This window comes from Amblyomma mixtum, chromosome 1 (genome assembly GCF_055824585.1).
Source record: "Amblyomma mixtum isolate Tamu chromosome 1, ASM5582458v1, whole genome shotgun sequence".
NCBI classification, from domain to species: domain Eukaryota; kingdom Metazoa; phylum Arthropoda; class Arachnida; order Ixodida; family Ixodidae; genus Amblyomma; species Amblyomma mixtum.
This window is the reverse complement of record NC_143012.1, coordinates 6,780,926-6,804,443: the sequence shown is the minus strand read 5'-3', so window position 1 is coordinate 6,804,443 and position 23,518 is coordinate 6,780,926. Positions and strand designations below refer to the sequence as shown.

At 46.3% G+C, this 23,518-nt stretch overlaps 1 protein-coding gene across 1 annotated transcript; it reads right to left on the bottom strand.

The window, feature by feature from the left end:
- Positions 1–14,190: 14,190 nt before the first annotated feature.
- Positions 14,191–21,589, bottom strand: LOC149365369 (prolyl 3-hydroxylase 2-like). Its single transcript, XM_089582569.1, has 5 exons — positions 21,521–21,589; positions 20,495–20,645; positions 18,889–19,009; positions 16,638–16,713; positions 14,191–14,397 (listed from the first exon to the last, which is right to left on the bottom strand). Exons 1-5 carry the CDS (start codon positions 21,587–21,589, stop codon positions 14,191–14,193), a joined length of 624 nt encoding a protein of 207 aa, XP_089438695.1.
- Between the last annotated feature and the right edge of the window lie 1,929 nt (positions 21,590–23,518).

Genomic DNA, 23,518 nt, shown 5'->3' with positions numbered 1-23,518 from the left:
TTCGCGGCTGATGGCAGAGGATGTTTGCGGGAAGCCTACTCTCAGATGTCATTGCCGCAGGTGTTACAGGGGCCCGAGGCTGCGTCGACCTGGTAGCGGCCGGAAGTGGTCCAAATTCCGGGGGCTCTCCACGTAGGCGGCGGCCGAGGCGCTGATGTACCGGAGTAAGCTCCGTAGTGAGAGGTAGATTATGCGCTGGAAGCGTACCCGGCACTGCCTCCACCAGATTTGTAACGTAACGTTACAAAGAAGTCTCCTGCGCCGAGGAACACCGGCAGCCAGTCAGGTCAGCACGAGACGGAGCAGAGTCACTTCGTCTTTCTCCAATGGCCCGTTGCATTCTTCCTCATCTTCTAAGGAAGGCATGTGTCAATATCATGAAACAGCCTAAGTCAGAACGCGTAAGTTTCGCTCTAAAACGAAGGTAAGGTAAAACACGCGACCCCATTCTTCTACTACAATATGAAAAGCATAGTGTATCTGTTGCTGAAATGAGTCGCCATGGACGACCACTGCGCCCTCTGATTAGAAACGACAACCTAAATTTCAATTGAAATGCAGTATCTTTCAATAGCGTGCATTGAAAAGAGTGTAAGGAAAAAGCTTATGCGGCTCCAATCTTACAGTAAGCTTTCCCGAAAGACAGCTCTGAAAAAAAAAAAAAAACACTTCTCAAAGCTGTGTGGACACATTCATGGATAAAACACCCTTCCTCTACGCCAATATGTCGCACAACCAAGCAAAGATGACAGCGCTGTACTGTGAACTTTTTGTGAGAATTAATCCAGTACCTTATCTCTCATCTAAAATGCACTGCTGGTAGAAATGAATGTGTTCCTTAAATTGGGGAACTCTCGCCCACTCTTTTTATGGGTGCCCTCCGGCTATTGGCGGCAAAAAAAAAAACGGAGCCCAAACAATACCAGGAGCCTCAATTGCTGCTTGCAAAATTCTGATGAGTAAAACCCATAGTGTCTGCCTATTTTTTTCAATGCCTACCATTAATCTGTAAAAATTGTGTAGTGCATTTAATCTACAGTCAGAGCTCAAGAACAAAGTGAAAAATGCCTCTCAAAGGCAGCCGTCCAGCCAATGATGTCAAGCGATTGTTATAATATCGTGGTCAATCCGGTTAAGCCATGGTTAATCCCCTTGCACCTTCCAAGCCCCTGCATTGTCACATCACCGGCTGCAAGGGGATTCACCACAAAAATCCGTCAACCTCGGTGCCTGGAGGGCCTCCTTTGAGGGGCAACTGCAGCTACATTCTTGAGTTGTATCTTATCATGGTTGTTCATTCTGATCTCCATGGCGCACAGTGACATCAACTGTGGATGTACGGCACCAGCTTAGAGGGTAATTGCATTATCTAGCCTAATGCCTTCCACTGAATGCCATTTACTGCACACCTATGCTCCAAAGGCATCACCGCGATAAATCTCGGCTTAATTCTAGCAACCCGAAAATTTCAAAAGTCCATGGATTCAACAACCACTGCAAATATGCAGCTGGCGTTGGTATTAAATTGCCAGAGATTACGCTTCTTGTAAAGTTACTGCTGAGCGCAGCTGCTGCTGTATTTGAACCAAGAACACGCAGTGCCGAATGGAGGCCGTGTTAGCTTGGGCAGCACGCACAGCGAGCAGGAAATTTATGGATGCGGGCGGCTGCGCTGAGAAAGGGAGTAGGTGCCACAGCTCGCGTCATGCTGCGTCTCCCTCCCCGTGAGTTCTTGAGAGGACTCTAGCCATCTCGAACTGTCTGTCCTCACACCCGGCTTCGCCAAGGTCGAGTGGAGAGCAGGACCAGGGCCGTGAGCTGGGACGCGCTTGCTGGAGAGCGCGCCTTCGAGGGCGTTGTAGACAAGTGTTTTCCTTCTTTTTCTTCGGCGCGCGCGCCGAAAACGGCCCAGCGTTCTCAGGCGAACGTACAGCAGCGCACGCTACTCTAGCGTCATCTCTAAACCGGTCGCCACCGCGGGCTGTCTAACGGGGGTGTCTTAACGCTATCCCCATCTTTCATCTTTCGCTGCGCTCCTCGTTCGTTCGGCTATGCCTAGGGATGACGGCGACGCCGCTCAAATCAGGAGCAGGTGTTTTACAGCTGCACCCTAAGAGCGGCATGCGTATCCATTAAAGATGAAAGAGTGACAAGGTAAGAGCGACACAGTAAGCGATCATAAAATTCTGGCCATGGAGCAGCAGGACTCGTTGGTTATCAAGATGACCTGAAGTTGTATAATTCAGTGAAATAATGTTGTTGCGTGTGGTCAAGGGTTCATATATTGACTGATTATTGTTATTTTTCCTTGGTTCACGTGGCAGTGGGGCCATACACTAGCTGGCAACGACCACCGGGATAATTAACTTTGATAGTTTCGTAGTGCACCATTTTCTCTGACTCTTCTGAGTTCGAAGCGCTGTGCAGACAACGCTGTGCTGAAAACTGCAGAACCTTTTTTCTTTGCTTATTTTAGAAATCACCGTGTTTCGTTTGCACATTCAGAAATTCGACATTTCAGATAAACTATAAAAAGCATTGTTCAAGAAGCGGCATCATGATCTGCAAATACCTCTTCCTTGGCCTGCTTTGGAAATACCTTTGCACAAGTAAGGACCGAATGAAATACGCTGCCTATTTGGTACCGTCGATCCTATATACAACAGCATCTTTCCCTCTGGTACGAAAAGTTTGATGAACAAGCAACTCAGTTGAAGTCCGAATATTAATATATGAAAAAGGTACAAGGCTTTGATGAAGCTAACACTGGAAGACACCCTGAAGTGACAAACCGCAGTCGGTCCTCTTATGAGTTGTTATCTGTAATAAAAAACTAAAGCAATTCAAAAGAAAACACAGAAAATAAAGTACACTCCAGTGGAAAACATAATAGAAAAACAATGATGTTTAACATAAGTCGTCCTGTTTTGATGGCATTGACAACATAAAAAGGCTACAACATAACAATTGTAATACCAAGAAAAGATTATGAAAATTATACAATAGTGGGAACAAAGTAAACAAATAATTCATGCGGTGAAATGCTCACAAAATGAAATCACATAACGACTGTTTAAATGATGAAAGGGTAGGACAGACTCAACACTATAAATTACGTTCTTCTAGGCGCCAATTGCACAGGGTCTAACCATTTGCTGACCATATTTAGTGTTACTTCAGGTAGTAGCAAGTTGCTTCGATAATAAACGCACATTGTTGAAAGCTAGTTTCCCCAATTATACAGAGAAAGTTAGTAGTAAAGACCACCTGGAATGAAATGATTACTGGGGTAAATTTACATTAGTTTACTAAATGGAAGAATATGAGGCATTTAAAAAGGAACATGAGTATTATACGGGCTACATGCATCGCACAGCTTAATTTTGTATGCTGATAATTTGAGGTAAATGAGTTGGGTAAGCGAATCCCCAGGAAACAATGCAATCATTTAGATTACTGTGAATAAAGGCATAGTGAAGTGTGATTAGCGTGCGTGTGGTAAAGTAGTTTGAAACTTCAAGGGAAATATTCTCAAGAAATATTTTGATTAACTAGATTGATAGAGATATCAGTACTTTACTTCCTGTTAATGAATGCCTGCAATGAGCAATAGACAAAATACAATGCCAATCTGTGCAGTGAGTGTTCCACAAAATGTTGAAATGAGTAGGAAAGTTTCGGGGTTTGTCACCTGGCGTATATTGTTAAAACTCAGTTATCTTGTGACGTTGTGAACAGTTTTGCAACACTTGGTATATAGCGTTTTTCAGGTGAGCAACAAGCCTGCTACATCTCCTCCGAATCTCGTTTGACCTGACACCATTCGAGTTACCTAAACTGAAATCTGAGCCCTCAGTTTTGATTTAATTTAGATACGCAGGTAAGAAATTCATGAAGGCCGTGTTTTATTTCGTTCTATATATTTATATATTTGCATCCTTTAAACAGGAATACCCAAAGAACATGCTCTTAAAAATTTTTAGTGTGCAGAGCCTTCTCGGCGGCATTTGCCATGTAAGCCCAACAGGCCAACGAGCAAGGTGGCAGTGCAGTGGAAAGAACTGTTCCAACAAGGGGAGGGGGGGGGGGGGGTGCACTGAAGTCAGAGACACCAGTGTACACATCAGAGGGAAGGCTCTTCCTGACTCTGCGACATGTGCGTTCGTCTCTCTCGCTAGCTCTTCCCTTCTCAAACAAGGTGGCGGCAATCTGAATAAAATTCAGAGGAAGTTTCTTAATCTCCTGATAAAGAAAAACAGTTTTTTCTTGTCATGCAAAGTATTCCTCATGTGCCCTCGAGCGGCATGGCGGCTGGAAACACCTTATAAATGGGATTTTGTGCCATATTAATCCATATGTAATTATTCTATGTCTCGAGCCAATCCAAGCAGACTTCAGCAATGGGCAGGAAAGTCATGCTTAAGTTACTGTATGGTATCTGCACAGCAGGCGGTATCTAGTAGTGTACGAAGCAACGGTGACTCGCTTTCCAATTCCGGTCCTCAACGGAACTCATGTGCAGAGGGCACCGACTTTAATTTGGTCAATTCGTTCCAGTTAAAGTGCTTCTTAGAACGGGAGAAACTGTAGCTGCGGCTGCTCAGCTGCCATGGGAACATTGAGAAGCTCAAACTCCTGTTAGGCTGACGTCTTGCTAAGAATGTGGACTCGGCGAAATGAATGCAAATATTGTTTTAGGGAAACTTGCAGAGAATGCGTTGGATATTTTTAAATTGCACTTTACACCAATAATTAGCCAGTTGGAAAAATATTTACAAGCCGGGAAATAAAACAAAATGAATTAATTATCAGAAGTGCGTGGTCATATAGGTCTCTCTCCTTTTGTAGAAATCAGTGACCTCCAATGAATATTCTGTACATCGCATGGAGGCAAAAGGGTGTAGCATTCATTGTTTTGTAATTTAATTACATATAATAAATGATACAACCTAATTTCGCAGAAGAATCTTCCCATTTGCACTGAAAAAACAGCATCTGCATCGTCTAGTTGTGCAGTTTTTTCTGAGTTAAGTGCTGATATGCTGTTGGTGCCACATCTCATTGCGGCAGTTATAACTATGCGGGGAAGCAATACTCCCGGCGAGGTAGTAGCTGAGGCAAATACAAACTTGCGCCGTGCCCTAAATGTTAGTTCACATCTCAAGAGATTGTAATGGAGGTAAAATTACCCTCGTATACTTTCAATGACGCTACTTAGGTAACTCAGGTTTGGCATGCTCCTGAAATTCTCAGTATCATCACGCTACATCTGCCACCCGACACCTAAAACGGAGTGCAAGAGTTCAAATAATCTTTGCGAAATTACTTTTCCTCAACATTTTTGTGCTTATGCCGTGCAATTTTTTTCAACAATAAATTTACAATAACATAGCCTTCCCGCTTAAACAAGCTTACTCTCCGCTAACACTAGCAACACAAATCAATCTGCGCAATACCGTTCATGAGAGTGAACAAATAGAGATCGATTCCTTAGCGCAAAAAAAATGCAGTGCAGTATTCCGTCTATTGTAATACATGTCAATATTATGCTGCGCAGCGTTTCCTGTCGAAGCTTACTGATTCATTTCCGTAAGCGAAATAGTTTATGTCGAAAATACTGGCATTCTGTAGAGTGAGACCGGATACACGCATCATACAGAATAGTAATCGAGGTAATAGTGGCTTTCTGACGAGTTCATTGAGAAAATAACAAGATAATGTTCAGGTTGAGGTTTACGTTTAGGTATATGGGGTTTAGCGTCCCAAAGCGGCTCGTGCTATGAGGGACACCGTAGTGAAGGGCTCCGGAAATTTCAACCACCTTGGGTTCTATAACATGCACTGACGTAGCAAAGTGCGAGAGCCTCTAGAATTTCGCCGCCATCGAAATTCGGCCACCGCAGCCAGGATCAAGATAAGGAAAAGGAAAACCAAGGGTTATATCATAGGGTACGGAGCATGAGAAACTTATTAAACACTTTTTTCAAATTGGAACCATTAGCAACAGACAGGTGGAAATGTTACGAAAAACCGCCTTTCTCGTCTCTGACAGGGTAAGACAAGTTCGTGAATGCCTATCATTCAGAACTCAGGGTTATTTTTGGCACACAGCGCGCGCGTTAGGAGCGGTCATGCTAAACTCCTGTTAATTTTTTTTTGCGCTCTACAGATTACTGCAGGCTGCCAGACGGACAAGTCGTCAGTAACGGAACGGTGGTGAACTCAAGTGACCCGTGTGTCCAGTACATTTGTGTTAATCAAACAGTCGTTACGAACAGGTGAGCCAAATGTGTAGAAATGACACTGTGTGGCACTGGTCGCACGCTCTATGATTTTCGTCTTTTAATGACTTAGGACCCAAAAGCGGCTAATCATGGGCCGAACGTACCGAAAGGCACCGCATGCAACAAAACAATGAGCACCAGAGGAGAAGAGGGCTCCAAACACAAAACGTACAAAACTGATCTTACCTGCCGCGGTGGCTCAGTGGTTAAGGCGCTCATCAACCGAGCAGGAGTAGCCGGGTTCGAACCCGACCGCGGCGGCCGCATTTCGATGAAGGCGGAACGCAAAAGGGGCCCGTGTGCTGTGCGATGTCAGCGCACGTTAAAGATCTTCAGGTTGTCAAAATTATTCTGGACCCCTCGTCTACGGCGTCACAACCACTTGACCTCGCGCGCGTAATTTAAACACTCCACTACGATCGCACACTATAACATGATGACGTCACTACACAACTCCTCATTGATGTACAAAGTCGTGACATCATTTCATCACAATTACGTAGTGCCCTCGATCAGTAATTTTTTCCAGTTCAAAAGTAATTCAATCCCTTTCATGTTCCAGTGGACTGAGCGATCACTCTCTTGCTCACTCGGTCTCTTCTCCAGTGTAGCCACTAAACTCTCCAACCACTCGCTAAATGCATGCGCGATTACCGTGCGTATGATTTTGCGAACAATAACTCCGACCTCGAACAATTTTTCAATACCTTTAAGCTGCCTATGCCGATGAGACCTGTGAATGACAACTGGTCTCTCCAACACAAAATCCTACCGTTCATACCGTTGGGGAGACAAGACTACACATACGTTCCGCTTTCCGAGCATTGCCACACAAGGAATTCCTTCTATACCACCATTTTTACCCACGATGCAGAGGTAAACAGCACTACTTTACCCAACCTTAATTTTTCATCACTGCCGCCTGTTACCATTAAATCGGAGGAAATTTCAAAGGTCATTGATAATCTCAACCCGTCTACTTCACCTGTACCTGATAACATCCCTGCTAAGATTCTCACAGTAAGGAAGCATTCACGAGCCTGCAAATCCTGCAATGTATTCTCGTTCAGTTTCTCAACACCGATAAAATCCTGGATGCCTAGAAATCAAGCAAATCTGGACCACTTTGAAGACCAGACACCGTACTGACCGTTCGAATTATCGTCCCATTTCACTAACATGCATCTCATGTAAATGTCTTGGAATATGTACTGAACTTCAATATTGCAACTCACCGCGATAATGACTATTTCTTCTTTACCACAAGCATGATTTCAAGGCAAAGTTCGCTTTTGAAACACAACTTTTTGAATTTAAAACTGATCTTCACTTAATTCATAACTTGTTATTTCAGACAGGCGTCACTTACTAAGATTTTTTCGAAATCATTAGATCACATCCATAATCAACGATTCATGTCTAAACGTGCATGTCTGTTCTTTTAATATCCATCCCTATCCTGGATGTTCTCTTTGTGAACTACCTGTTCACAGTTCACCATCACCGCTGGTCCTGCTTCTGAAACAACTGCAGTAATCTCTTAAGTACGACAGGTATCAGTTCTTGCTACTCTTCTATTCATAATTTTCATTTACAACCTGTCGTCTGGGATTTCGTCATCCGTCCCCTTTTATCAATCTTTTTCGGCCTTCAATTATTGCTATTTTGTATGGATGACCACATGAAAATCATGTCTCCGTTACTTTTTTTATCCAATGACTCTAAAGGGACATTTAAGGGACCTATCTATTATTAACATGATGATGACGGGTGGCGTCAATTCAGTTTTAAGATAAAAAAGCAGCTCCTAAAACCAATGTCTGAAGAGTCTATACTGCTACGGAGAAAATCACAAAACACGGGAAAATTCTCAGCCGGCGGCCACTTTCATCTAAATTCTGAGGTACGCTCCCTTCTTCTCTCGTCGAGCAGGAGGAGGAGAAAGGGACCGAGAGTGCCCACAGGTCTGAGACGTAAGTCATTTCCCGGGAGACCATCGCATACTCCCTTTCCGCTCACGTGATGGCGTCCCAAGAACAACGTGACCGACTCCAATGCAGCTGGTGAGACAACTCTTTCGGCGGAGAAGCTTGTGGGCGCGCCAACTTCGCGCCGGACTGTGACGCACAGCTAGGAGGGGCTCCATGCGGTTCTTGCATAGGGTGCCTCGATGCCAGCGCCGCCGTTCTTGCACATCTTGAGGCGCCCTCCGTTGATGGGGCTACATTTTTTGAGAAAGGCATGGAGCTCTCTCAGATGAAGCAATGGGCCTTCTGGATTCAGGGTCTTCTGAGGCGCGTACCTTGCTTTTGAGTAGAGGTCATCCCGTGGTGACCATGTTGAAGTGCCGTTCGATACCAAACTGTCAAGGTATATCTCGGAACTTATTATATCTTGAGGTCGATAGAAGAAGATCTCACTCGCACCACTAATTGTTTTTAGTTGGTTCTTCTGCGTACTGCAGCGGCGAGGGTTACTGCTCTCCTTCAGATGACGGTTCCTGTTAATGGAAGCGGTGCTAATAAGCGGAGAGGGGGTTATTTTTGGTGGCAGCGGTGGGATAGCTCCGGAATAGCCCCATACAGGGAGCGCCTCGAACCGCATGGAGCTGCTACTAGCTGTGGATCGCCATCGACTACTCCACCGGACGCAGTCACGCGGGGCACCGGGGCAGAGTCAGCACGCCTACACGTTTCTCCGCCGCAAGAGTCCTCGTCTCACCCACTGCATTGGAGTCGGGTGCGTTGGGCTTGGAATGCGATCACGTGACCGAAGAAGGGAGCGTGCCTCAGAAAAGGCGAAGAAGCGAGAGTAGATAATACTGAAGGAAATGGCCGCTCACCGCGGGTTTCCCGCCTCTGGTGACTTTCATCGTAGCAATATAGTGTACGTGGATTGACCAAGGCAATGAAATATCATAACTGGTACTGAGAACTCTGGTTTCAGAAGACCTAGGAATAAACTAGCGGCATAAATACGGTATAACTTTGCTTTCTTTTGTATTTCCGAGCAGCATGGCGTGCAACCCTTTTTTTTATGCAGTATGAGAAGCCGGAATTTTGTACGCTGGCACCGATAGGAAGTTCTTGCGTGGTAAAATATTATTTAATATTCTGCTTTGAGCAGATTTAGGTTTACCTTAGGGAGGATTATTAGACCATATGCAAGATAGAGGATGTCAAGGATGTAAAGTATAGGATGCGAAGCGTTTATTCTGGCATACACTAATGTAGCAATAATATCTAAACTGAAAAGCTTAATTTGTGCAGTCGTCTTCACCGGCATGGTTATTTTAAAAAGTCTGCCAAGTATTTAATTCACGTTAAAAAGGCTAAATTCAAGCTGGTCTGATTGATTGATTAATTACTTGCCCCGAAGACGAACCTTTTATAATATAGAAAAGACGGTCATGTTTAAAATTGAGGTGTCGTTAATACTACCGATCGTTTGCACTGGAAAAATTGCGATGACGGCAAGAGAGTTCTTTTGTTCGCAGGTCTCTGGAGCTAGGCTGCACGGAGACTTTCACTTAAACTGTGTTCACGGAGTCAAATTTAGTTACGACGTCAGGAATCTGAATCGAGTCACAGGAAAAGATATGCTGACTTCTGAATTCAATTTAATGAGCATTAATTGCGTATTTTATTGCAGAACAAGCATCATCAAAGCCGTAAAAGGCCACACAACCAATTTTTACAGCGAACAAAAATTGGATAAATAGTCCTCAGTGTCCATTTCATGAATTGTCGTGTGGAATTTCTTATTATAGAGAAGAAAATCCAAATTCACGCCTTTTTTTTTAACTATAGCGGCCACCACTGTTTCTTTTGGCTGTGGCTTTGCACTAATAATGTTGCTCTCTTTTCTTCAACAGGTGTCCGCTAGATAATGACATACACTGCTCAATGCAACGCAATGGCACCGGTCCTTACCCTTCCTGCTGTGGGCCAGTGAAGTGCTCTTAACGCTCCTGAAGGCTCTAAATAAAAGAATTTCACTTCGTTGCACACATTTAAACAAAAGTGTTACTACCTCACTGTGACGCAGTCGTTTCAGTCAAAAAGAGCAAATAGTGAGAAACTTTTCGCCGACCCTAATAAAAAACAAAGCAGCAAAAATCTGTCTATTTGTCTAAAAGTAAGGAATACGAAGTTCGCCGCAGATTAAGCGTGTTGCTTGCAGCTAATGCAGGACATAGTTGGGGTGAGGTGCAGTTAAGTACTCATCATCATCATCAGCCTGACTACGCCCACTGCAGGTCAAAGGTCTCTCCCATGTCTTCCGATTAACCCTGTCCTTCGCCAGTTGCGGCCAGCGTATCCCCGCAAACTTCTTAATCTCATCCGCCCACCTAACTTTCTACCGCCCCCTGCTACGCTTGCCTTTAATTGGAATCCACTCCGTTACCCTTAAGGACCAGCGGTCATCTTCCCTTCGCATTACGTGCCCTGTCTAAGCCCACTTCTTCCTCTTGATTTCGACTAGGACGTCATTAACCCGCGTTTGTTCCCTCACCCACTCTGCCCACTTCTCTCTCTAATTATCACAAAAACCGCGACGATCATACTCTTGGGATAAATCTTCGGAAGCATGCAAAAGCTTCAAGACTCTTGAGCACGGCAGCACAAGCAAAGTGCTCAGGGCCGAGGGACCAAACTGGCCTGGCAGCTTGCCGTGTTAAGCGTTTGGAACGGTATGGAAAGGGACATTTTGCCAGCGTCCAATCAGCGACATGTCTCGTACATGTTCATACGTGAAGTCATTCTGTACACGGCCGAACATGGTTTGCGCCGTTCGCGATAGCTTGGAGTTAATGTGCTGCACTTAAAATGAGAAACTTCTATTCGCAAAAAAAAGGGGAGGGGTGGAGCGCGGGGCTCAAAACTAAGGGCCGAATAAGCAAGATAACGTATGTGGAGCTCATTCGCAGACAAATGGAAGCAAGAAGCACTCAAATGTAAACGCGCCTATAACTCCGCGGGCCGAACTCCAGCTGCGTGCTGTATGTGCTGTAAACATAGGATTATTAAGGCGGAGAACTGCTCCGTCGGGCCACATATTTTCTTTACGGAATGCCGTTCTGCCTCTGCAAAAGGAGCGCACCGGGGCCGACGTTGCACGCGTCGGTGTGCAGTTCTATGTCGGCCGATTCGTCGCAGTGTCAAAGCATATGAGTACTTTGGAGAAAATTTCGGAGGTCTTCGGAGGCCTATCATTGCTCACGGCACAAAAAGAACGGTTCTGCATCTTTCGTCAGGCGGGTTAGGGAGTAGCTGTCTGGGAGAAGACCTGAACAAAATGCCGATTATAGGCGCAGAGACGCACACTTCGCTTTTCGTTTGGGACGGGCTGTTGAGAACAGGGTCAGCAAGTCTCGTCTAGAAGGAGCCAGCACACCTTTTTCTCCTGGGTGGCTCCGAGCACCCCCTGTCTACTCGACGACGGCTGCTCCAAGAGTTACAGCTCACCATGCTTTGCCGCTTCGGAGTGCGGCCGACTTCGACCCAAAGGGCCCAGTTTATTGTGTCTCCTAACGTGCCGAGCGCCGCCGAGGCGGGCAGTCGTGCGGTATTATTCACAATTGCCGCAACCATGCCTGGAGACAAAGGTCTCATTTCCGGGGCTTTTGTGTTTGTGTGACTGCCCGAAGCGTCGAGGTTTATGAGGCACAGGCGTCGGAACAAGTGTCGACCACCAGATGGCCATGGAACAACACGTGCAGACTTACCGCAGCCTACGCTACCCCGTCGGCATCCTCCTCACCCTGAAGCTCAGACACGTGACGGGGGCGTCTCCGGAAGTGTGCGAGGGAGTGAGATTTTGCGCGGAAGTGAACGTGACAGGCAACTCCCTCCTCGGCGAGGCCGTCCTCTACCTGGGTACATTAGGGAAAGAGAGCCCTATGAACTCGGCAGGGAGTGTGGGCGAGAGACTCGCTTGTTTGCCTGTACGCCTGCGCAAAATGTAAATACATCAAAGCGGAATATTTAACCCCTCACCCAACTCCTTCTCTCGACGGCACTCCTGTTCTGGTGTTAACGGGTGCCGACTTGACCACGGTTCCGTCAAACAGCCGCTACCTTGAACCCACCCAATACAGGGCTAAGCAGCGATGGCGGCTATGTTGTCGAGGTCTGAGCTAACCCCCTAAGCGCATATGATATCGCCCAGAAACTTCAGCTTTTGGAAAGTAGTATGTGGTGAAGTGGCACTCTTTTCGGGCCTGAGAGAGTGACCGGCCGAACGAATCGCTTAGAATACAGCGCGCAGGTACCTGGCGTGTTCTTCGAACGTGTCAGAGAAAAACTGCAGTGGACACTTGAGCTCCGCCTCAAGGGTATGACGCGATAGGGTTCGTGTGTTCATAAATATATGAGCAGGATTGGTCATCCTCTTTATGATATTCATAGATTCCTGGGAGTCCTCATACCGCTACTTGTGCAGTGGTGCAGCGGTTGAGCGATGCGCCATTGCACTGCGATGACAGGTGCTCCCAGCGGTGGGCCTTGTGCGATCCAGGCTGCTCTTTTCGAGCGTTAATTCATTAATTTAACGGTCACCTACAACGGTTGGCAGTTTGCTCAAAGTTCAGTGGGCAGGCTGCGAGGTGCTGCCACCGGTGGGGCTACTGCGACTCGGGTAGCTCTTCTGGAGGAACCACTCGCGACTAATCAATATTTGAGAGACAGACAAAGACGGACGGACAATTTTTTTTTTTTTTTCAATATGCTATGCTAGGCATACTGACGCACTCAGACCACGTTTGGGCAATCTCAGCCGCTTCCACGGTTTCTCCGAGTTAACTAGCCGTTATGATTATACAGAACGACTGTCCTCTGAACGTGTATGTCAAGGTTGGTCCCTGTCGCACGCGTTGCAGTATGGCGGCACTTTTAGGCGCACATTTATACATCTGCCAGTTTTACCAATGCAGAACTTTCCATAGAATTGTTGGCTTCTGTAGAAGACACACTGCTCACAGGGGACGTTGACGATATATGGTACAGCTAGCCTTTCGCTTTCTTGCTGGACAGCTCACTCTGCACAAATTGAAAAGCCGTTTAGGTGCCGTAAACATAAAGTTGACTTGCGAACGTTGCCTTACATTGTTAAGATTATGAGAAACATAATTCAAGCAGGGAATAACAGCTAAATTTTTCTCTTTTTTTACGTCCTCCTTTCTCTTACCTTCTGGTGTCTGCTCGTCACTCAATCATGACACCGGCTTCTTTCTGCGATGCATGCTTACAGTAACAAAAACTAAACCTTTGATTGATTGCAAAACATTTTATTCGCCGGAAAGAGCTAAACCTTATTCGAAGATCCCCTCTGCCTCCAAACGTGCCGCCCCCATTGTTGCGCTTTTTCTAATTCATTGCTTCCATGACTTGCAGACAGCGTAAGACGAGGTGGAAAGCACAATATACTTCTCTTAACAAGCTTTCAGTGCATGGAAAAAAAATTTAAAATTGGTTTTGAGGAAAGGAAATGACGTAGTAACTGTCTCGCATATCATTGTGGACACCCGAACAGCGCGGTAAGGGAAGGGATAAAGGAGGGAGTGATAAAGAGAAAGGAAGAAAGAAGTGTGCGAAAAATCAGGCTTGTTGGCTCTACGCTCATACACACAACACATGTGATTAATTTTAACGCTATAGCGTCAAGCAGTTCATGTCTCAGAAAATCCGACGTCGTCGACCGAGAGCTAAAAATAAAAACAGAGAAGAAACCTAGGAGGTATATTTTTCTTTTCATTTATTAGATTCATTAAATCCATACAGGAGGATAGCCTAGCTAAAACCAATACTACCACACTGGATACATTCGATTCGACACTGCTCTAGCGCTGGTCGGAAGATTCGTCTTTTGCCAACCTCCTTAGGACGGGAAAAAATGCTCGCAGTTTTCACCCAAACAATGTGGCGTTTTGCGAGCGATTTTCAATGTCCAGCAGCATTCTCTTCAGGTCTAGTCTGGTGGCTTCTCGTTGCCCCTCCGTGTGCGTCATCCAGACGAGCAGGGCGCAGCGCCGACCGGAGAAGACAGGAAGCACTCCGTGCGCGGTTTCGCTCGCGAATGTCAGCATTCGACCGCACTTGGGTCTCAGAATGGCCTGCACAGCGTGGGGGCATGGACGCACATTGAGTCCACGCAGATCTAGACGCTTGAAGATCTCGCTTAGCCTTCAATGCACAAGAACCGCACCGAAGAGGACCATCAGTCGTAACTTTTACACCAAGTAGACAGTATCCAACTAGGGTTATTCTACAAACCAACATTGCTTGCTCTTGTTCCTCTACCCTCTCCCTCCTTTCTTCCTGGAATAGCTGTCTCCACTCTAAAGTGAAACTCAGACTCGCCGTGGATGACCAGTAGGTAATAGGAAAGGAAACTCATTTTATGCTATGGCATAGGAAGCTCGTCAGACGATTTCGCGTTGACGCCGTAATGTCACGGTCGAGATTAGGCAACGCAGTGGTGTATTGGTATATGGGTGCCTTGGGTGCCTTGACGGCTTGGAGTGCCTTGATGTTGTGTGTAGCAACTGTGTATGGGAGTGCGAGTCATATGACCAGTCAGACTGATGACATAAACCGGAAGTGTCGCCATCAGATCGAAAGTGACATGCGGAGAGTGGCAACTATGCGTTTCTGTATGAGTCATATGACCAGACGTGACAAATGGCATAGACCGGAAGTGACGTCAGCTAAACAGGAAGTGGCATCATCAGACCGGAAAGGATGTAAAATAAACCAGAAGTAAATTCATCACACCGGAATGTGACCGGAAGTTCATCGCGCTCAAGGGCCAAGTGCCGCTATGCAACCGCATCACACACATAATGCAATTAGTGCCCCCCAAATTTTTCCTGAGTTATAGTGCGTCCCTCGAATGAAGGTTCTACATGACCCTCCTTTGCTCAACAACGTCGCAAATCAATGGCAACGCTGACTCTGGCAGATTAACTGCGGGATGTCAGAGCATTCAGCCAACCCAGTGATGCGACTTGAACACAAGTTCTGGCTAGTGTGTGCCATAAAACGCATTGCAAAAAACGATAACAGCGCATCTCATGCCTCCTTCTCTCTCTTCCTCCGCCGAACAAATAGATTTCTTTATGAGTTATTTTTTGATCACAAATGCCGAAGCTGCAGCTCGCTATGCTTGCCATAATCAGAAGAGGTGGCCGGGAAAGAAAAGGCCTGAGGAGAGAATCAAGTGTGGTTTTTGTTTTAGTATGTTTGTGTTTGTGCGTGCAAGTTTGCGTTTGTGCGTGCATGCTTCTGTGTGTGCGTGCATGCTTGTGTGTGTGTGCGTGCTTGTGTGTGTGCGTGCTTGTGTGTGTGCGTGCGTGCGTGTGTGTGTGTGTGTGCACGTGCGCCCGTATTTGCGATTGTGTGTGTGCATTTTTGTGTGTTGGTGTGTCTAAGTGCCCATGTGCGTGCTTGTGTGTGCGCGTATTTGTATGTGTTTTTGTGTTTGCTTGCTTGCTTGTTTGACAGTGCGGCAGCCAAACTCCGCTCCATTTTCACCAATGGGAGGCGTAGCGGTGGAGAGTATTGGAAGATCGGGCCGAGGAGCGACAGAAATCAAATGCGCCATTCTTTGAAGGTAGCTGCTACTTAAGCTTTTTTCATCGCTTTCAGACGTGATCATAAGAGACGTCGCCTATAAGCATGCCGGTCAGCTGCTGGCGGCTTCCTATAACGTTTAACGCGAAAGCATTACTAGGCTATGTCGACAAGGTCGTACCCGCGAAACGTGCCCCCAGCAGTTTTGAGGAACTTAGAAGAGGTAGCGCCAAAGGAATGGCTGTAATATGAAAAGGATGGTGTGAGGTAGATGTCGAAAAAAAATTATGTCGATAATTTCATTAGTTAATTAATTAGAGCCAAAAATGTCCCAAAAGTGGGCAGAGACAGGGCAACGTGTGGCACCAAATTTGAAAACCGGAAATCGGTACTGAAGTGAAATGAGAGAGTAATCGGAGTTAACCGAAATCCAAATAATCAATTATTAATAAAAGTCGTGAACACATTTAACACCTAATTAGTGATCAACGATTAATCGGGTTAATTGACTGATAACTACCGGAAGGTCATGGTGAAGGGACTAAGCTGAGGCTCCAAAGTTTGAGACGCCGACACAAAAGAGTTGAAAGAAGCTTTTATATCTGAGCTCTAAATGCACCACATTTTCACGAAACTACATTTTACAAGTCCAATATATGCGAGCTCACTGTGGTACGTCCTCTGCTTTTATGGAATAAAAAATGTACAGTGTTTGGACGAACCGCAGAAAAACATATCCCTTCAGTTGCTGTGCGCGAGTGAAGACGAAGCCTTGACTCACCCGAATGCTTGTACGGGGCGTCTTGGTGAACACGGTTTGGCCGCCATGGAAGTCGCTGTTCAAGTATATAGAGGCACTGCAAGTTTGGAGAGAAGAAGGGAAGCAGTAGCCCACTGTTGTCAGGATGACATACCTCAATGGTCAGCAAAAAATTGACACCGAGTGATTAATTAAAAAGAAATGAAGAATGATTAAATGCGAACTAGGTAGAGCTAGAACTTCGGTTCGCACTTGCGTTTCGGTTCAAGGGTCGGTTTTCAAGAACAAGCAGGCAACAGAGAAAGGTCGGCGAAATCGGTGAGTGGGGCCCTATTGCTACGACCTAAAACTGGAGGGTACTCCAAAGTGCATGCGGAAACAGGACCCGGAGCAGTCGTGTGCTGAACTCCACAGCGAGTTATTTTACTTCTCGAGACGACCCGGAGCCTGGGCCTCACTGCCGCCCGGATCTTGTAAGCAATGCAGAAAGCTGGGCGAGTTGGTAATACATGTTGAACTTCGCAAAGCGCAATTTCATTCTAGAAAGCGCAATATATTTCATTCTAGAACTGGGATAGACAGAACCAAATATATAGCCAACCCTGATTACGTGTCTTTATGTAGAGATCATTCACTTAAAGTTAAAGAATACAGGTGCCGGACTGACCTTTTTAAAATGTCTTTTTTCCCCAAAACGGTTTCGGAATGGAACAAGCTGCCTGAGGAAGTAGTGTCCATATTATCAAATGATTCATTTTCTTCCATGCTGTGACATTTTTTGTGTATAATAATTCCGTGTTCTTTCTATCTCATTGTTATCTTTTTTTTTTGTAACCACCTGCACGCGGTGGCATTTGTGTACTTTTTCTTCAACCCCCCCACTGTAATGCCAGACAATGGCGCTGTGGGTATGATGATAAATAAGTAAATAAATAAATAAATAAAAGACAGGGACAAGAAGAAGAAGAAGCACGCAGGACAAACACTTGCCATCAACTCGTTCTTTACTCGGGAAAAAACACATATATACAGATACATAGAGGGTGGAAAGAAATCATAGTTTGGTTAATAATTTGTTTCCGCCCTCTATGTATCTGTATATATGTGTTTTTTCCCGAGTAAAGAACTAGTTGATGTCAAGCGTTTGTCCTGCGTGCTTCTTCTTCTTCTTGTCCCTGTCTTTTTATTGCGCTTTGCGAAGTTCAACATGGATCGTGTAACTTCATCTTCCTCGCGCACTCCGCCCTGAAGAAGTGGCGTTGCTACAGGAGCCTTTAGCTCCGCCTCATAGCTATGACGCGATATCCTAATGGGTTAATGCCCATATATATGCAGAAATAGTCATTATCTGCTTTACATGCAGAGATCGCCCGGAGCCCTCATACCACTCTTAGCGCAGTGGTGGAGGGGTTAAACGATGCGCCACTGCCCGGTGATGGAAGGTGCTGCAATCGGTGGGGCTTGTGCGGCCCAGGTTGCTTTTCCCGAGCAACCAGCTTCTCCAGACAGACAGTGGCGAAATAGGTGAGCGGTGATCTCTGTGCTAGAGCACTAAAAGATGAAAACACAAGAGGTTAGGCTTAGAGGCTTAGAGCATGAACCAGCCAAAGCTGTTATAGATTCGTTTTAGCCATACTACTCTGTATTCTGCTGTGGAGCCCCCCTGAGAGAGCGCATTCCTCCACCCTCTTCATAACCACCTTTTTCCAAGGTAATCACAAAGTGAGCAAGGCAGGGAAAACCTCAGGGTGTTTGCCAATGTTTCGACAGAAGGACTTGTCTTCGCCTGGGCAAAGCGTTCATTATTGTCGGGGTTTAAATAAGGTCATTAATCCGAGGTGTAAGGTCTGGTGGCGGGGAGGAGGGTGGGAAGCGAGAATGGTGTTAGGATGGGGAGGGTGCATTTTGTCCCGACATGATGGCTGCTAATGATGATTAACCGGTTGACCTGCAAAACTGTGAAAAGAAAAAGGCCAACTCAGCAGAAAGGAATCCGGGGGCTGCAGAGCTTGGAGAGAGAGCGAGCGTAGGCTGCTTAAAAGACTCTGTCCAGCTGCGACAGGTGGCTTAATATGACTGGCTGCGTTGCCTAGAAAAACACAGATGAGGAATTTCCTCATCTGGTATGCCACGTGATGTTATGGCATGTCACGTATGTTGCACACGCTTGATGACGTCAGTTCAAGAGGAGCAAACATTCATATAACGCTTGACGCTTCAATAATAAATGCGAGCTGAGGGCTCGTTTTACATTGCGTACAACACGTAGTACCTGTAGTCACGAAATGACAGGGATCGCTTATAGTCCGGACACTTGCAGGTGGCATTGTCCTCGAAGTCGCAGTTGTCCGAGTGGATCGTGTGGCTCAGGTCGGTCCGGTTTGTCGTCGAATCTGCAGATTTGAATCACATTTTGAGCTAAAAATACCGACTACGGCAGCATTTTAGGTAAACTGAAGGCGCATATCTTGACATGGACTGCTCGAAACGGACTGCAAACTTATGACCTGTGTTTCACGTGCTCGTCAGCCTTCGCTTGCGCTCGGCTTGCATAGAAATATGAAGTCCTCCGACGATGTGTTTTGAGTTTGAAAATGACAAAACAAAAGCAAAATCCTAGCTTCACTAAAGATGGTTATTACCGCTAGTTTTACAAAAATGATGCAGTTCAGTTCCTAAAATGCGAAGTTGGTCAACTGCGGAACGGGCGAAGGGAACACCGGTATTAGCAAATGTCAATTCCACTTTCAGCGTATTATAGCTCGAAGATTTTTGAGGTGCCTGCCTTGGTGCAGAACTCACACTGCGAAAAAATTGAGAATGTTTACAACATTCGTGCGAAAGTACGGCCTATTCAAGTATGAAAACATGATCTTACTCTTCTTAACATTCACAGATCCCTGGGAGTCCTCATACCACTTTTGGCGTAGTGGTGCACCGTGTAGTGCGCTCCTGTTTCGAGATGGCAGTTGCTGCCATCGGTGGAATTTGTGCGATTCAGGTTGCTTTCAGAGAGACAAAGGCTAGACGATTTTGCTAAGTTCTGAACCTCCTGATTAGTGCATTCGCAATAAAATATCTGAGCACCAAGACGTCATGGTGCAGTTGCAGGTGCTCCTGCGGGGGTAGATGGCTACCGCAAGCCATTTCAGTCATTTAAATTTTGACCTGAAGTAGACTTACGAGGTAGCAAAACGGTCGCGTAAAATACCCAATTTGGTTGCAAAGGACGTTGATTCGGTAATTATTAGACTCAATGCTTTCATTTCTCTTAGAACATGCGTTGGATTACGTGCTGACTTCGCAAATAGCTGAAACGGAGAAGAGCGCTGGTGGATGACTCGTATAAGCTACGTTTTTGTGTTCGTAGAAAGTAGCAATTTGCCATTGCATTGCAAAGATTGCAAGAGCTGTGCACCAAAGCTGCACGAAACGCGCGTATTACGAAGATATAAAGCGAAAACAGCGAGAGAAATCTTCGAGGCATTCATCATCGACAAAAGGGGAGAGACGTGAGTCAGCACACAATCAGTCACTTTCAAGAAAGGACCGTCACATCTAAAATCTTGAGTTTATGCTTCCAGATTTGCCTCCGGCCTTTTTTGGTTTTCCTTTTCTTTTACTTCATGCTGGATCACGTGGTGTTTTATCATCCCTTCCATCAACGGTATTTATTGCACGTGCAAAAAAAAACCTTTTTCAATTGGTACTGTCAGCGCTTGTGTCTTTCTTCTGTCGTCCGTGCTTCTTTTTTTCGCGCTGCATATTTTCCTCTTATAAGAAAACATTAACGCTACTGAAGGTAGCTGCATGGCTATCATTTAGTATGTGGGTGCAATGATCGTAGCACAGGTGCATGTGGCAAGCGTGCAGCTCACTCGGCAGAGAGATCCTGCACTGCAGGTGGACGAAGTTCGTGTAGAGCCTCTTGTCGAGCCTGAAGTAGGCTTGCGTGAGGAGCCTCGCTTTGCGGGATGCCCGCAACATGAGCCTCGCTGCTGTCGCGTTGTCCGTGGACTTCTGCAGGCGCTAAAGAGATAACAACCAAGGAAGAAAATTGAGGGACGAGCGTACTTACTGTAGCCCAATTTACCGCATACCACCTTCCCTGTACCTAGCCCAAGACCAGCTGGTGCCCGCTACAAAGACTACATAGGCAATGCTTAGGTGAAGACTTGAAAACAGATGGCACATACAAGAGAGGCCACTTCACAGCCACACAAGGATAACTGTAAAAAATAAAACGCAACCTTGAAAGTTTTAACGTCGCAGCTTTAAGGCTCCTGCTGTTCAGAAAATCCGGTGTCGTCGTCGGTGTTATGAACAAAAAATCCCCGGCGAAGCAACCTAGGAGGGCCATCTGGGTCACGTGACCTTGTGACGTCATCACAATCTGACCACCGGATTGCGAGCAAGCTGACCACACCAATCATTAATGCAGCCAATCATTGCAAGCTGACCACCGTGGCAGCTTGCAATGATTGGCTGCGTTAATGATTGGTTGCAAGAGGTTGTTCCGGAAGAGCAATCTGGGTCTCACAAGCGCCAACGGGGGCAGCACTTGACATCGCAGGGCAGTGGTGCGCCATTTAACGGCTGCGGCACTACTGCGCCGGAAGTGGTATCAGGACTCCCAGTGATCTATGAATGCAAAGTCGAGAGTGACTAATTCCGCTTATATGAGAATTAACACACTAACTTTTTCGCGCCATTCCTTTACCGCAGAGCTTAAGTATTACCTCCAGTTTTTTTTTTTTTTCATTCCAATATGGCACGCCCACGCCGACGACCATGATGCGTATCGCGCCAAAATTACCATGGATCAATAATGAACTAACCTAAATTAAACAAATAGGCAAAACAATAAAGCTCCTCGCGCTACCGTGGTGAACTGCAGTTCTCACCTCGCTTAGTTCTTCCGCGTCGACCCCGATGAAAAGCTCGTTACTCGAGAGAGGGTGCGCTCCTCTCATCGAGTAGCCATGGCCGGGGATTCCCGATTCCTGTGGAGATGGAGCCAGAGAAAGGTTATAAGTGGCCGATAAAGAAAAGTTGGTGTGTTTTAGCGCCGGTTAAACCTGGTTGGTTGCTAAATCAATACAATGTTATGCTTGGTCCCAGCCGCTTGGCTTCATTCCGTTTCGCTTGCCTAATCCCAGCTTCTCAACTCGATACAGCTCATTTAGCTGCTTTGGTGTCTCGTCGTTTCCACAGTCGCTCTTCTCGTTGTTTTTCCGTTTCTTGGGCACGTTGTAACCTCTTTCTTGCATTTTTCCTAGCATTCTTGGCTGTCGACTTACAGTTATAATGTTCAGAGGCAGCAGAGCAACTAGATTCAGATATAGACTCTTCGTCGGTGACTTCCATGGCGAGACTACTCGAGGAGCGCGGCACGACCGGCTGCTCCTGGCTGCGGTGGAGAGAGCAAGTTAAGTCACGCGTCGCCATAGTAACGGAGAGGCTGACGTCCCACCATCTGTTAGGCGCGGCGGCGGCTCCTCGAGGAGCAGGGGGGTCCAAGGACCACGCGACGAGCGGTTAGACCTGGCGTATTATTGCTTTCGCAATAAAAGTTATCTAACGACTATCAAACAGACGACAAGTTTAATCGCTAGATTGGGGTCACCCATCTTTCCTCGCCCAGTCGTGAGCGACTGCGTGACGACACCCTCAGAGGCTGCCGTGAGGTCGACTAAGGAACAACGGCACACTGCGCCATACTATTCACAACTTTATTTAGGGGTATGTGCACTCTGCATTGCCCTGCGCATGCCTTTTAGGCTGCCCATATTGAAATCCGCCAATCGGAATGATGCAGCCACAGAGCAGTAACAATATGGCTGCGCTCAGAAAGCAAGATTTGAAAAGGCGCATAGAAATTCTCCAAAATGATTGTTGGATTTTTTCCCCTCAGCTACAACAGAGCTGAGAGCTTCTTGGTCTGCCACCACTCGCAACTTGTCATAGTTTACATCATTTGCCTTTGTTATATTATTTTCACCACACTTACTTAACGGAACATTTATGAATCACACTCGCAAGGCTCGGGTGCAAATTTTGCAGAACCAAAATTTACTTTATTCTCTTTTACCCCGAGCATTCGAAGTTTCGAAGTCACCTTCCAGCAATGGCACTGACGATCAACGTCATACAACAAAGCATTAGCTGATATTGCATGACTAGCAACTTTTTTGTACAGTTATGCTCATACTGCAATGCTTCTTTGCATTATTTTGTATAACTACTCCCCCCTTTAATGTCTTTATGACCCTGAAGGTATTGTAAAACAAAATTTGGCAGAGACATAAGACTGCTTACCTGTGAGAAGGCGTAAGCCCGCCCGCGAGCGGGGGCCGGGTTACGGGGGTGGGCCCCGCTCCGCCTTAAAAGGATATGACGCGATAGCTAATGGGTTAATGCCCACATTTGCAGAATTGGCCTTTCTCTTTTTAGCATTCACAGATACCTGGGAGTCCTCATACAACTACTAGCACAGTTATGCAGCGGTTAAGCGAAGCGCCAGTGCGCTGGCATGGCAGCTGCTGCCACCGGTGGGACTTGTGCGACAAAGGTTATCCCGAGCAACCTCGCGACACCAATGATTAATTTAAGCGCCACCTGCCAGGTCCCTGTGATGGCGGGTGCTGCCACAGGTGGGACTTGTGCGATCCAGGTTATCCCCAGCAACCTCGTGAGACCAATGGTTAGTTTAAACGCCACCTGCCATGTCCCTTGGATGGCGGGTGCTGCCACAAGCGGGACTTGTGCGACCCAGGTTATCTCAAGCAGCCTCGCGAGACCAATGATTAATTTAAACGCCACCTGCCAGTTCCCTGAGATGGCGGGTGCCGTCAAAGATGGGACTTGCGCGATCCATATTGCTCTTCCCGAGCAACCCCACG